Source organism: Corvus cornix, chromosome 24 (genome assembly GCF_000738735.6).
Source record: "Corvus cornix cornix isolate S_Up_H32 chromosome 24, ASM73873v5, whole genome shotgun sequence".
NCBI classification, from domain to species: domain Eukaryota; kingdom Metazoa; phylum Chordata; class Aves; order Passeriformes; family Corvidae; genus Corvus; species Corvus cornix.
This window is the reverse complement of record NC_046353.1, coordinates 1,687,397-1,701,035: the sequence shown is the minus strand read 5'-3', so window position 1 is coordinate 1,701,035 and position 13,639 is coordinate 1,687,397. Positions and strand designations below refer to the sequence as shown.

At 46.1% G+C, this 13,639-nt stretch overlaps 1 protein-coding gene across 1 annotated transcript in view; it reads left to right on the top strand.

Moving 5' to 3' along the window:
- The first annotated feature begins 2,631 nt into the window (after nt 1–2,631).
- SIK2 (salt inducible kinase 2) overlaps nt 2,632–13,639 on the top strand; it is a 29,177-nt gene continuing 18,169 nt past the window's right edge. Inside the window, 6 exon segments of the mRNA XM_039564854.1 lie at nt 2,632–2,676; nt 2,678–2,707; nt 2,709–2,783; nt 8,301–8,417; nt 9,196–9,259; nt 12,155–12,316. Of these exon segments, the coding sequence (XP_039420788.1) occupies nt 2,632–2,676; nt 2,678–2,707; nt 2,709–2,783; nt 8,301–8,417; nt 9,196–9,259; nt 12,155–12,316 (493 nt within the window).

Below are 13,639 nucleotides of genomic sequence, written 5' to 3'. Positions count from 1 at the left end.
GGAATGACCAAGCAACAGGACCAAAATATTTCACACCTTTTGTTCTGCAGATGATTTTCTGGCTCCAGGAGTGCAACATTTCCCTGCAGAACAAGTCTATGAAGCACCTAAAATGTGCTTTAGTTGCCTAAAGGTTTGCTCTTCTCCATTGCATGAAATAAAGAAAGCGGAAAATGAAAAAAAATCGATTTTCGTAAGTTGCCAGGAAACAAAGGTTTGGCAAAAAGATGTTTTAAATGTGGCTGAAACAACAACAGAACTGACTGCAGGCATCGCCATGAATCTGTTCTGCCAGAACAGGCAGGAGAAGTTTTGAGATCTCTGAGCTGTTGCTGTCTGCTGCAAACACTGAAATATTTCAGTTGTCACAGCTCCTTCTCACTTCCTTTGCAAGATAAAGCCCCGAAAGAAGAAATCCCTTTAGAAAACAAAAAGGTCTTCTAATGGTTTTGAAAATGGCATCGAGTTGGCAACAATTTCTCCTGAAATGCAAAACCCTGATACAGGAGAGTGGTCAGGGCTGGGCACTGACAATATCTGGAGCTTCTAATGCAGTATTTAGTGCAAATCAAGCAAAAATCTGTCCACTTTCAGTCTTGTATTCTTGGTCTCCTTATTTTTTTTTCTTTTTGACACCTATTAAGCATCTTTTAGGCCCAGAAAAATAGGGAAATGAGAGGGAAAAACTTGTCAGGTGTCGGAGTTTAGGTGTGTAAAGCCGGATTTTGGCAGCCAAGTGTGTCGTCCGGCCTCTTGAGCTGCCCGTTGGACTCAGGCAGCGATCGGAGTGTGCTGGGAGTTATTAATAGGAGGAAATGTTATAAATCCCGCTGTTCGACACCTCCTTTAGGGCACCCCTGCTGCGGGAGGATGTGCAGGAGCAGTGACCACACGAGGGCATGTGCGCTCCACGTTCCTGGAAAAAGCGGCTCAGTGCCGGGCTTTGGGAGGAGTTTGAATCCCTCTTCTTGGAGCAGAGCAAAAGCCATCACCGGCGGCTGAAAGCTGCCCTTCAAAGGATGGGGGGTTTTGGGGATGCAGTTCCTCTCGCAGCGTTTTTAATCCGTGTTTTAGTGACCTGAACTTTCCGGCCATGGATGGCTTCGTGGTGGGGTTTCTGCAGGAGTTTTCTCTTCCAAGCACAAAACCTGATTAATAATTGATTTTACACCAGGATGAGACTTGAAAGTGGGCAGGAAGCAAATAAATGTTTAAAGGTTAAAAACTTCATTTAGAATGAAGTGACTGAGAGTGAGTATTAGGTAATATTCTGTAAAAAAAGGAACTTTTGACACGCCGAGTTTGGATGCAAAGAAAAGGTGAAAGAGGAGTGAAATTTGGCAAGTGGCAGCTCGGGATGACACCATGTGCTATTCAAGTAGGATTCTGGAAGGCTTGCTCACGTCCCTATCAATCACTGCAAAGGGTGGATGTCTGACTAACCCAAGCCATCAGTTACTCACTGCCAGAACTTCCGAAGGGGATAAATAGAGCAGCAACAGCTCCGTTATTCTCCATGGCAGCCCGAGCCAGCAGCGTCATCCCAAAATGTCACTCCTTGGAGGAATCTCATCAGCAGTGAAGGACAAGCATTAATTTCTGCACCGAGATCTTCAGTTCCCTTTGCAGAACACTCATCGCTGTTTGACACAGAACAAAAGTAACTCTTCACAAGGATGAGGCAGCTTTACGTGTAAAACCTGTCTAAAAAGGGAAAGACACAACTTTGTTCCTTGCATTCTTCCACTCTTCTTTTTTTTTTCGTGGCCAGGCTCTGTTTTGAGCTGTTTGTGTCCACTCTGTGCGTCCATAAAAGCTCTGTGGCTGTTGCTGATTCAACAGGCACGTGTTGTGCCATAAGCTTTGGGATGTGCCTTGTTTAGTCAGGGGAACTGAGCAAAGATTCCAGGGGTGATTCCTGGTTCACAAATCAGTCAGAAAGGTACCAGTCCTCCAGCCTGAGATGGGGCAGGGGAGAGGGAAGGACAGGCATGAACTGGGAGAGCAAAGATAGCTGAAACGAGTATGGAATTTTAAAATGTAAGTGCACACCTAAAGCAGACTCAGTGGACTTAGTCCTGGAAAGGAAATTTCGCATAAAGGGCCTTAAATTTTTTCACATTTTCAACTCTGATGGTCCTCAGACCATTCCAGCTCAAAGGGCCCAACAGAGCTTCCAGATCTGCCCAAACCACCTGGACGCGCTCCTGTGCCACCTGCCCCGGGTGACCTTCCCTCTGCAAGGGCTCCGAACTGGGGGATGCCAGCGCGGAGGGGCCGCTCCCGGTGACTTTCCAGCCGCACCGTGGGGGGACAGGCGCGGGTGCCGCGGGTGCCCCCGGGGCTGGTGGTGGCGGTGGCGGTGGTGGCGGTGGCCCAGCGCGGGTGCCGCGGGTGCCCCGGGGCTGGTGGCGGTGGTGGCGGTGGCCCAGCGCGGATGCCCCGGTGTCCCCCGGGCCGCTGGCGCCGGCGGTGGCGAGGGGCGGGCGCAGCCCCGTTGCCATGGCGAGGCCCCGCCCGCGGTGACGCGCGCGGTGACGCCGGTCGGTGGCGGAGGGGGCGGCGCGGGCCCCGGGGGCGCCGCGCGGAGCCGAGGACCCGGAGCCGCCGCCGCCGCCCCCCGAGCCCAGCATGGTGATGGCCGAGCCCCGGCGGCCCCCGGCGCTGCTGCCCCGCGGGCTCGGGGCCCGTCCGCGTCGGCTTCTACGGACATCGAGGGCACGCTGGGCAAGGGCAACTTCGCCGTGGTGAAGCTGGCGCGGCACCGCATCACCCGCAGCGAGGTGGGCACGGCGCGGGGGCGCGCCCGGGGGCTCGGGGGGCGGCGGGGGCCGCGGGGGCCGCGCGGGGCCGGGGTTCCCGTGCGCGCTCCGCGCCGCTTTTGTCCCTTCCGGCACCTCCCGCGGGGACACGGGTGTGCTGTTGACCGGAGGCTCGGAGCGGCGGCAGCCCCGGCCGCTGGGGTGGGGGGGTTTTCCTGCTCGCATCCTCCTGGGAAGGGCAGGATAACGCCTGCCAGGCCGCGGGCGGGTGCCCGAGGATGCCACCCCAAGGATGCCACCCCAAGGATGCCACCCCTAGGATGCCACCCCTAGGATGTCACCCCCAGGAGGGTGGCATCGCTCCCAGGATGTCACCCCAAGGATGCTCCGGGCGGGCAGCCGGTGCTTGCTCGGGCAGCACTTTCTGCTCCCAGGGAAGGTTCAAACCTCGTGCAGTGCCTGCCGTCATGCCCTGGATATTTTAGGGTTTCCTGACCTGGGCAATGCTGGGTTATCTGTTTCAGCACAGGAACTTGAGTGTGTGCTGAATTCTTCAGTACAGCATCCTGCAAGTTCACCAAACCCAACCATTTTTAGCCTCTTTGTTTAACCGCCCCCGTGTATTACCCGGTGATTATTGGTAATACCTGGTGCTTTACCTAAAACAAAAATGATTGTCAGTCTGCCTGGCTAAAAATGCAGTCATGTTCACTTTAAAAAAAAAAAAAAGAAAAAAAGAAAAAAAAGGAGGTATCTGATGAGGGTAATGGCTCTGAAGGATCAGCTTCCTCTTCTGTGTTGTTTTAGGTAGTTTTAGTTGCTACACCTAGAGGTGAGCTTTTTGTAAGCCTCTCTTCTGGTTGCTCTCATTGTTGTCTGAGGAAGAGGTTCCCGTGCTGCTCTGTAGCTGACAGAAGTCACTGAGATGTTGTCCCAAGTGCAGCCTGGAAGGGCCTCGCCACTGTGGGCTCCTGGGGGAAAACCATTCCTTACCGGAATGGAAAAATGCCCCGAACTGCAGCTCGGTTAAGGAAAGCAAACCCCTGGTGCTAACAGGGCTCTGGCCACGCTGTGGTTGATGAGCTTTGCATCCCAGAGATTGAAAGAAACTTCTCCTGTTGCTTTATTTCTCAAGTTCATAATAAACTCGATTCTTTTTGAGTCCTTCCTTGCTCTTGCTGAAGAGCCAAGCAGTGTCAGTGTTCCCTTTCCAAGTTTGGTGCCATGTGCCAGAATTGCAAATGCTTCACTTGAAGATACTCGGTTGTCATTCACTCTTTAGTCCTCGTTTCTTTGGCAGGCTTTGTGATGGAGATGAAAACTTTAATCTTCATTTCTGTTGTCATTTTAGAAAGCATGTTTGTTTAGCATTGTTTGAAATAACAGAGGTTACAGAAAACACAGAGCTTAAAAGCTCCCTGATTCCTGTGTGATTTTTTTCATCTGTGTCCTAAGGAACTGCTGAATTCTCTTAGTCTTGAATTTTTTTTTAACCAGCTTTTTATCTTCTGGGTGATTTTTACAGCAGATTTGCCTGTGCTGGGGGTTTTTTGTCAAGGTCTTTGATTTTTTGAGTCAGCTCTGACTTCTGTAGTGAGTGTTTTTCTGGAATTGAATTGCTGAGTTGGTTGCTGAAAGTATTTACACAATCTCTGAGGAAGGGGAACCCTGTTAAGATCACTTCTGGTGATGTCAGAGGAAATAAATTCCAGCCAAATACTCTTTGGAAGAAGCACTTCCAGTTTGGAGCACCTCACCTGTTGTTGGACCCCTGAGCACACAAAGTGGAAATCCTGCTTGTTAGTGACTCCATATAGAAGGGTTTTCGTATTTCAAGCTTGTTTTAAACTGTTGCTTAAGTTCCAGTGGAAGAATATTCAGTTTTTAGGTCCTGGAAGGGCTGTGCTGGTGCACCCTCAGGTCTGTGCTGCAGGAAGATGCTGTGGTGCTGCTGAGACTTGCTCAAAAAAGCTGTTTTAAAAGGACTCGTCATCAAAGTTTCCCCTGAATCTCTTGATTTGAACCCTTTACATTCAGAACCTGTTTGTTGTTGGGCTTTTCTAGCACTGGTATTTTGAAATTGTGTTTTATATGGTTTTGACCTTTTAAATATTTGCTTTTTTGCCTTTTTTTTTTTTTACACAACTCTGCCTAGCCAATAACTATCAAATTAAAAAAGATGGGCTCTTATTGCCTTGAATGCAGCACCTACAGATTGTGTGCAATCCGTCCTTTTTATGGAAAGACTACAGATGAGAAGATAAAATTGCTGCCATAAGTTGTTAGCAGAGGTGAGAATAAAATGAAAACAAACACGAAGCAGGAGAACAAGGGCGTGTGCAAACAAAATCAGAAATCATAACTTGATTTCATGCAACCCTAAAATTCGAAATAGCCAAATAGAGGTGTGAAAGTTGGGGAAATGGGGGGATTGATAAGGATTTGTAGGAATAGAGGTGCTGCCTGACCCTTTTTTTTAGAGCCAGTCCACCCAGGGGGGGCTGAACCCGACCTTTGCTTGGCTTGTTTGGGTGTTTGGTGCCATTTGAGTGGAGGCCACGTGGCTTCCCTGCCACGCTCCTTTATCCTGCTGCCCAGAAATCCTGTGATCCCAGGGCAGCTCCTGCTAATGAGGCGTGGAAATGAGCAGAGGTTTTCCTCGGGAGGAGGAGAGGAGAGAACAGAAATAATTGGAAGCGTAAAGTCGCAGAAGATGGAGATTTGCTTCCAGGGAAATAGGATGGGAATGAAATAAGGAAAAGGTTTGGAATAGGTGTGAAATAAGGAGAAGGTCTGGAATAGGTGAAAGTGCGGCTTGGAAAAAGCAGGGAACTTGTGAACCCCCCCAAGCCCCTTAATTAATTCCCCCTAAGGATTAATCACCTGCAGAGGAACTCTGCTCGCTGCTCCCCAGGTGAAAATAACCCTGTATGTCCCTGTGGATCCCTGGTCTGCTTTCACCTGGCTGCTGTTACAGGGAATTTGTATTTTTCTCTGGAAAAAATTATTAAAAATGACCCCCCAGCCCCTGATTTGATCTGTGGCACCAGTTCAGGTGTGCTCAGGTACCTGCAGTGAATAACTCCAGCAGAGAAAGCAGCTCCCTGTGCTACTCTGCACAATCTGGAGTTTTTCCAGGCTGCAGGAAGTTGTGTTTGTTAAGTTTAATGCATTTTATCTATTTTAAGAATGTACTGGGTTAACAAATCTGAATTTCTGTAACCCTCAGGGACAGAGCTCTGTTTGAATGTGAACTTGTAGGGGGAGGTTGTGTTGTGGTTTTGGGTTTTTCGTTTGGGTGTTTGCTTTTTGCCTTTGTTTTTCCTTTCAAGAATTAAATGAATCAAATAAAAACAATGAAAACTGGAAGTTGGAGTAGCTGAGGAGTAGAAGAACTTTCATCTTCTCTTGACAAGCATTTCATCCTCACTCCTTGGCAGTATCAATTCCCAGATGTCAGGGGAGGATTGAGCAAACTCCAGTTCTCTGGGCCTTCAGTGAAAGAGGAAAAGAAATATGTGCAATTCCTTGTATCTTTAAATGAGAAGAAACCATGAAAGCTGCAAAGATCTCTTGGAGTGTAACTCCTTCAGCAGCAAAATCTGGTGACAGGGGAAGATCAGGGAAGGCAGAGGATTCCCTTTTGGTTTTCCTTGTCAGATGAAGGATCTGCTAACATTATATGTTGAAATTGGGGATTTTTTTTGCTGTTTGTTTCTAGCTGTTGCTAGTAGTTGTTGGCAAGCTGCGTGTTTAGGAACAAAGCACACTTTTCAGATAGGAAACTGCTTCTCCACCTCTAAGAATTACATCCCTTTTCCTGTCATCAAGACACAGCTGAGATCATGGACAAAAAGGAGCTGCTGCTGCTGAATTCCCTGTTCCTTCTCACATCCTCGTCAAGACTTTGCTGGATTTTAAGTATTTTCAAGTGGTTCTTCTCTAAAACCTTCCCTGGTCCTGGCAAGATGAAGATGCAGAATGAACTGAGGTATTAAATCTGCATTTGAGTGGAGGAGCAGAGGTGGCAGCTGCTGCTGTGCTGCTTCTCCTATAGAATGTACATTTTGTGGACATATTTAATACACACTTTCAGTTGTACAAGGCTTCCAAAGAGCAGGGAGTTTTTTCTTTCCTTCAAGTAGGTTTTTATTTTCCATGCTCAACAGCAGCTTTTCATAGCCCCAAATAACTCCACATCATGAGACAAGACATGGTTTGATGGAATGGGGTGAGATTTTTAAGCTAAAAACCCATTTAAACTGGAAATCCAGCTCGTTCTCCATTAGTTTGTAGCTCAAGATACTCTTAATTAGCAGTGGAGCTGTGCTCAGAACTGTTTCAGGTCCCTGTGGCTACACAATGTGAATGTGTTGGTGATCCATGGAACGGGGCAGCCCAGGGAATCTCGTTTGGGGCTTTTGAGCAGATCCTGGCAGAATCTCATTTTCCTGGGGCTTGGGGAAAGACAAGGCACTTCTAAAGAGGGAAAAACAGAGGGAAATGAAGTCGATAAATAGTTAATTGTGAATTCAGGTGGGCCCATAATCAGTGCTAGTGCAGATAATGAGGTTCACCTCCCGTGGATTCCTGTCTCCTGTGCAGCAGCTGTCTCCCATGTTCAATAGTTTGTGAAATGCTGTTATAATTGGAAGCATTTGTGGGACGTACATTGTTTGCTCCTGCTTCAGCATTAATAATGTGATATTCAGGGTGAATAAACACCAGTTATACATTCAGCACTCTTTAGCATTTTCACCCTTTGCATGTGCAGTGGCTGTATTTTCACTTTCTTCTTGGTTTAAATTTTAAATGTCTTCTGTTGGAGCTTCTTAGTCCCCTAAGCATCTATAGTTACCTTCCCTTTGCATTTATTGGCTAAAAACAAGGTCAGCAGGCCCAAGATGTGCTTTGTGAACTAACTGAGATGTGTTTCCAAGGTTTGACTGATAAATTTATCTGCAGAGCCTTTCTCTGAAGGGATGAACTGCAGATACCCTTTTATAACAGCACATTAATTAATTAAACATGTCACAGCTGAAACTACGTGGATCCCCTAGGTTTGGATTATTTGTGTGGAGCCAACAGTTTTTCTCTTAAAATACCATTTTGTAGGACTCAGATTTGCCACCTTGACTGCAGGAATGGGCACCATTGAGCTTTTTAAGAAGATTTGGGTCACTGCAGGGTCCTTAGTTGTTGATATAAGAGCACCTGGAGCACTGGCCTCCCTCACGTGTTCTGTGCCTTCCATTCCATGGAGAACATGCTTTTTCACGTAGAAAACCTGCTTTTTCTCATGGAAAACCTGCTTTTTCTCACATGCTGATGTGGGTGAGAGCCCTGCAGCCCCTCAGAGGGACCCCTGACATGTTTAATGCTGTCCTGCTGTATTTTTCAGTCTGGGATTTGTATTTCAGAACTCCCCAGAAAGCTTCCAGTTACCTGGGGCTGCATTATTCCCTTTCTAATGAGGGTAAACTCATGAGGAGCATGTTGGGGGAGTTTTTAAACCTCCCTTTTGCTGTTTGTCTGCAGGTGGCAATAAAAATCATTGACAAATCTCAGCTGGATGCTGTGAATCTGGAGAAGATCTACAGGGAGGTGCAGATAATGAAGATGCTCGACCACCCACACATTATAAAGCTCTACCAGGTAGGCTTAGAGGGGGCTTTTCCCTATTTTTCCTCCTTTTTCTGCTAAATAAAGATGAAGATCCCACTTAGGACCAGTTCAGCTTTAATTTCATTTTATGCAAAAGAAGCTGGCACATGGTCTTGAAAACACTGATCTGCAAAGCAGAGATGGAGCTTAAGGAGTTAAATTTTCAACTGCCTTGATAATATCTCCCCCAGTTCCTTTCTGAATGAATGAAAACACACAAAAGTGGCAGAGGAGAGGCTGAGAATATTTAAATTGAGTCTGAAGATCAGCAAGATCACTTGAAGGGAGGGTGATGGTTGTGCAGTGCTTACTCCTGCAGTGACTGGTTAAAAATGCGTTTCACAGATGAGTTTATTTTTAAAATAGCTTTCAGATTGGCTCACCAGTTTGCTTTGATTTCTGAGCAGTCTCCTGGTACTTTCAGGCCTGTTAATAAATAAAATGCAAAATCAAATTCACAAAGGTCTTGCCCATGGACAAGTTCAGTTCGTGCTGAGCTGTTTCTCTGAGGTTACTGAAATCAACCCAAAAATACGTTGAAATTGTTGTGTTGAAGTCCCAAATGGCTTCTTGAAGTGGAGGATTTTTCACTCTCAGTGAAGCTCTTGATAATTTTGTTTGCACACATTGGAAGATTGTGACAACTCCACGTGCAAGGCAGAGCTTTCACAGCTTTAGGAGAGAACCATAAAAATGAGCATCCTTTTGGGTGTTTAGTGGCTTTTTTTGCTCTTCCCACAAGCCCTCATGTGTGATTTATCATCAACAGGTGATGGAGACCAAAAGCATGCTGTACCTTGTGACAGAATTTGCCAAAAATGGGGAGATTTTCGGTAAGGAGGAGAATATGTCCATGTTCAACATTTTAATGCAGCCCTGGTCTCTGTGTAAATAAGGATCTTTTGGGTCTGTTATGAGCAATTTAATATTTCTGTGCAGTTTTTTTCTTAGGTTCATCATTGTTTTCTGATTTATTACAATGATTTCTCAGAGTGGCTTTTGTAATTAAGGATGGGATATTCAGCTGATACTGAAAACAGTCTTACACATTTTCTAGATCATTTCAGCATAAACACCTTGCTGGACAAAGCTAATCAGGATCTGCAGGGGTTTTTTTTTAATTGTAAAGATTCTTTCTAATATTTAATGTAGATTTCCTTAGCTGAAATTCCAACCACTGATGGCTGCAGCTGTTCCTAGGCATTGATAAGATTGGAAATACAAAATATCTTCTGATAAAGGGATTATTTGTTCCTTACTGAGCTGGAACTGGATGAAGATGTCCTGAGTGCCTTGCACTGATGCCAGCTCCCAGAAGGGTTGGGAGGGGTTTGTAGGGAATCGCCAGTCCAGCTCTGCTCAGGACCATGGATGGAGACTCCAGGCTGCAGCCAACATTTGGCCACCTGGAGAGTTAAAAACCCTTTCTTTTAAATTGGATTTCTTCTGTTTCAGTTGGTTTCCACTGCCTTTTGTCCTTCTGCTGGGTGCTTTAGCTGGGAAGAGCCTGGCTCTGTCTTAGGACAAAAATCCTGCTGCTTTGGGCTGTGAACCTAAAATCACTTCTGGTTTCTATTTTATTGTAGTAAAACGAAATAAACCCCAAACCCTACTGTAGAAAGGTGCAGCCAGAGGGTGACAAAAGGCCGAGATAAATTTACAAAACTTGGAGATTTCCTAGCTGAGGTGGCTTTGCTCTTTCAGCCTTTGCAGGATGCACAGGGAGCTCTGCTCAGGGTGTCTGCAGTGAAATCAAGCTGTGGCTCTTTGCTCCAGAGGTCTGGCTACATATTCCAGCAGATCCTGAATGTCCTCAGCGAGCTCCAGCCGCCTTGGAGAGTGGTTCCTGTGCCCAGGGGCTGGCACAGTGCCCCCATCCCAATCCCAGCCTTCCCTGTTTGCACTCTGGTTAATGCACAATCCCCTGGTGCTGCTCCACGAGGGAGAGGGGTGATCCCAGAATAAATGACCTGTTCTGGGCACTCTGAAGGGCCAGGGTGGTTTGGAATCTCTCAAGGAGCCCTGACAGGCCAGAGCCATAAAAGCAAATGACAGCTTGGCTTCGTTAACTTGTTTGCTGCATTGCTAACAACTGATGGATTAACAGCTTAGAGAGCTGGCTGGTGCTCAGGGGTAATTTAGTTTGTGCCTTTGATATCTGACTTCACCTTGATATCATATGATTTGTCAGTCACTCTGTGACTGAATGATATTTAGCTTGCAAATATTATGATCTCCCCTTACTGCCAGGCTTTTGTTTGTTCTTGTGCTTTGCCAAGTGAAACCAGCTGAGAGTGTGTGAGGTGGGGTGGGAGCTCTGAGGAGTTTCCAGAGCTGCAGGTCCCAGAGATCAGCTTTGACCACAGAGAAAAGTTTAAATGAAAGTAGTGCCAAGGTTATAAAGTCCCCTAAATGATGTTTTAATTAAAAATCCCCCTAAAACACAGGCTAACAAAACCAGGTTTGGAGCTGTGTTCGGCAAGATGATGCTGCTGGGGAATCACTGATGTTACACAGCTGGTTTAGAAAATAAGATTAATCACTGGCTCTAAACTCTATATGCATTTCCTGCTCCTTAGCCACTAACTGCATTCTTTGTGGGATGCTGAAGGCAATTCTGAGCCCATCCTAAAAGCTGATGCTCTGATTTTGTGCTCCTAAGAGGAGTAGAATTGGCTGTAGAAGCTGCTCTGTCAAGACTCACACAGCTGCTGCTCCCCTTGTTTTTGTTCCTGAGGACAAGTGAAGTTTTTGGTTTCAGGGCTAACATTCGTTTTTACAATGTAATCAAATATGAAAACAAAATGTTCTCTCTGCCTGTGACGCAGTGAGGACGAGAGAGAAGTCAGGATGGGCACCTTTGGGGTACTTGTTTTATTTCCAAAAAGAAAAAAATACATATTTCTATCCACCACACAGCCTCTGCTGAGGCTTCAGAGGGAGAAGTGTGGTGTGAAGTGTAGAGGAATTAAAGCTGGAAGTATCCATGATGGTGAAGCAAATTATTCCAAGTATTGCCCATGAGCTGTGTTGTGAGAATATTGACCAGGCAGTTATAAAAGAAGGAGCAGAGAAGAATTTCCTCTTTTTTTTCCTTTTTTTCAGAGGGTTGAGTTGGAGAACAACAAGTTGGAAACTGCTTTGAGTTCCTTTGTGCTAATTTTTTGAGGGAAATCGCTGAGTTTCATGATTTTTGCCTGCTGTCCAGCCCATTTAAACCTGATTTGCTTGATTTTTGCTGATTTTATTTCCCAGATTACCGTGAGTTCTGTTGTGAAAATATTGACTGGGTAGATGTAAAAGAAGGAGCAAAGAATTTCCTCTTTTTTTTCGCCCCATCCTTTCACAGGGCAGGATGGGAGAACAACAAGCTGGAAACTGGTTGGAGTTCCTTTGTGCTAATTATTGGGGAGAAATCACTGAGTTTCAGGCTTGTTGCCTGAGTCCATTTAAACCTGATTTGCTTGATTTCTGCTGATTTTATTTCCCAGATTACCATGAGTTCTGTTGTGAAAACACTGACCAGAAAGCTATAAAAGAAAATTTCCTCTTTTTTTTTTCCCCCGTTTTTTCAGAGGGTTGAGTTGGAGAACAACAACTCGGAAACTGCTTTGAGTTCCTTTGTGCTAACTTTTGGTGGGAAATCACTGAGTTTTCAGGGTTGTTGTTTGCTGTCCAGCCTGACTTAAACCAGATTTGGTTGAACTTCTGCTGGTTTTCTCCCCCAGATTACCTGGCCAGCCACGGCCGCCTGAGCGAGCCCGAGGCACGGCGCAAGTTCTGGCAGATCCTGTCGGCGGTGGAATATTGCCACGGCAGGAAAATCGTGCACAGGGACCTCAAGGCTGAGAACCTCCTGCTTGACAACAACATGAACATCAAAATAGCAGGTACTCCATGCAGGAACACCTTATTTTTATCTATTTTTTTTTTATACAAAACCCCCTCCAGGAATTCACTCGTGCTGCCCGAGATTCCTTCGTGGTTTTTCAGGTGAATATTTTTCCATGGTGGATATCAAAGTCCGTGCAGCTGAAATATTTCCAATATTAACTTCCAGAAAAAAAAAAAAAATTGGAGTTATAGACATTTTTTTGGTGGGTGTCATGTCATGTCTTTAATGCTGCCAGATGTTCAGGTTAAAACAGAGTTAATCAAATAACTTCTTTCAACGTTAAAAAAAAAAACCCCAAACCTCAAAATGGAAGCTTATTGATTTTTTTTTTCCTTTTTGCATGCATGATTTCACTTTAATTATAAATTTAGACACAGCAGATGTTGCTAGCAATAGAAATCGTTTTCATTACAATTCCACGGATCCTTCCATGCTGACTTTAGCCCAGAGAGGCTGGAAATGGGAAAAATAGAGAATATCTTGATTTGGGGGACTGTTGAACTTCAATAATAGGGGAGTGGGAAGGGGGAGTGCTGGAAGGAGAAGGAATTTACCTTCCTCAGGCTACAAAAAACAAAGTGATAAAACATTTCTGATCATTGCTGGATTATTTTACCCTTTCATTTCCCTCCTGGCATTTCTGGAATGGGGAAAGGGTTTTGGTGCCTTGTGGAGCTTTCACCAGGTGGGTTCATCAGCACTGCCATTCGTGGGGTGGTTTTCTGTTCTCATTTCTGATTTCATACTTGGATTCACCTCCAGCAGCTCCTGGCAATTAGAGTACCTGGAGAATTATGGCTGACAGAAAGTTTATTCACCAGGCCGGTTTCTGGCTTTGGTAAATGCTGAATAAATCCTAAATACAGTCTGAGGGTTGCCAGCCACCCCCTTGTTCTGAGGAACTGAGCTGAAAGAAGGAAATTTCTGTGCCATTGTTCATCTGTGCTTTCTTTCCTGCCTTCTCCTCCTTTTCACCTGCCCACTTCTGCCCTCTGATCCTTCTCCACATCAGTGTGCAGCTCTGCAGCTTATGCTCTTCAGCCTGGCAGGGTTTTCCAGGGCTCCTCAGGGGTCTCAGCTCCTGCATCCAGAGGTTTTCCTGCCCTGGATGTCCTGAGCCCTGCAGGGAAGCAGTGGCAGAGGTTCACAAACCCCTCCCTCAGAGGCATCTCAGGAGAGCCATTAACCACAGCAAGGCTGGAGCCCTGAGCTGTTCTGTCACCCCAAATTTCAGAGCTGGAGCTCTCCAGGGACTCTGTAAACGGTGGATAATGGGAGTGAGGAGATTCCATCGGCTGCTGCTGCCTCTGCCCTGCCT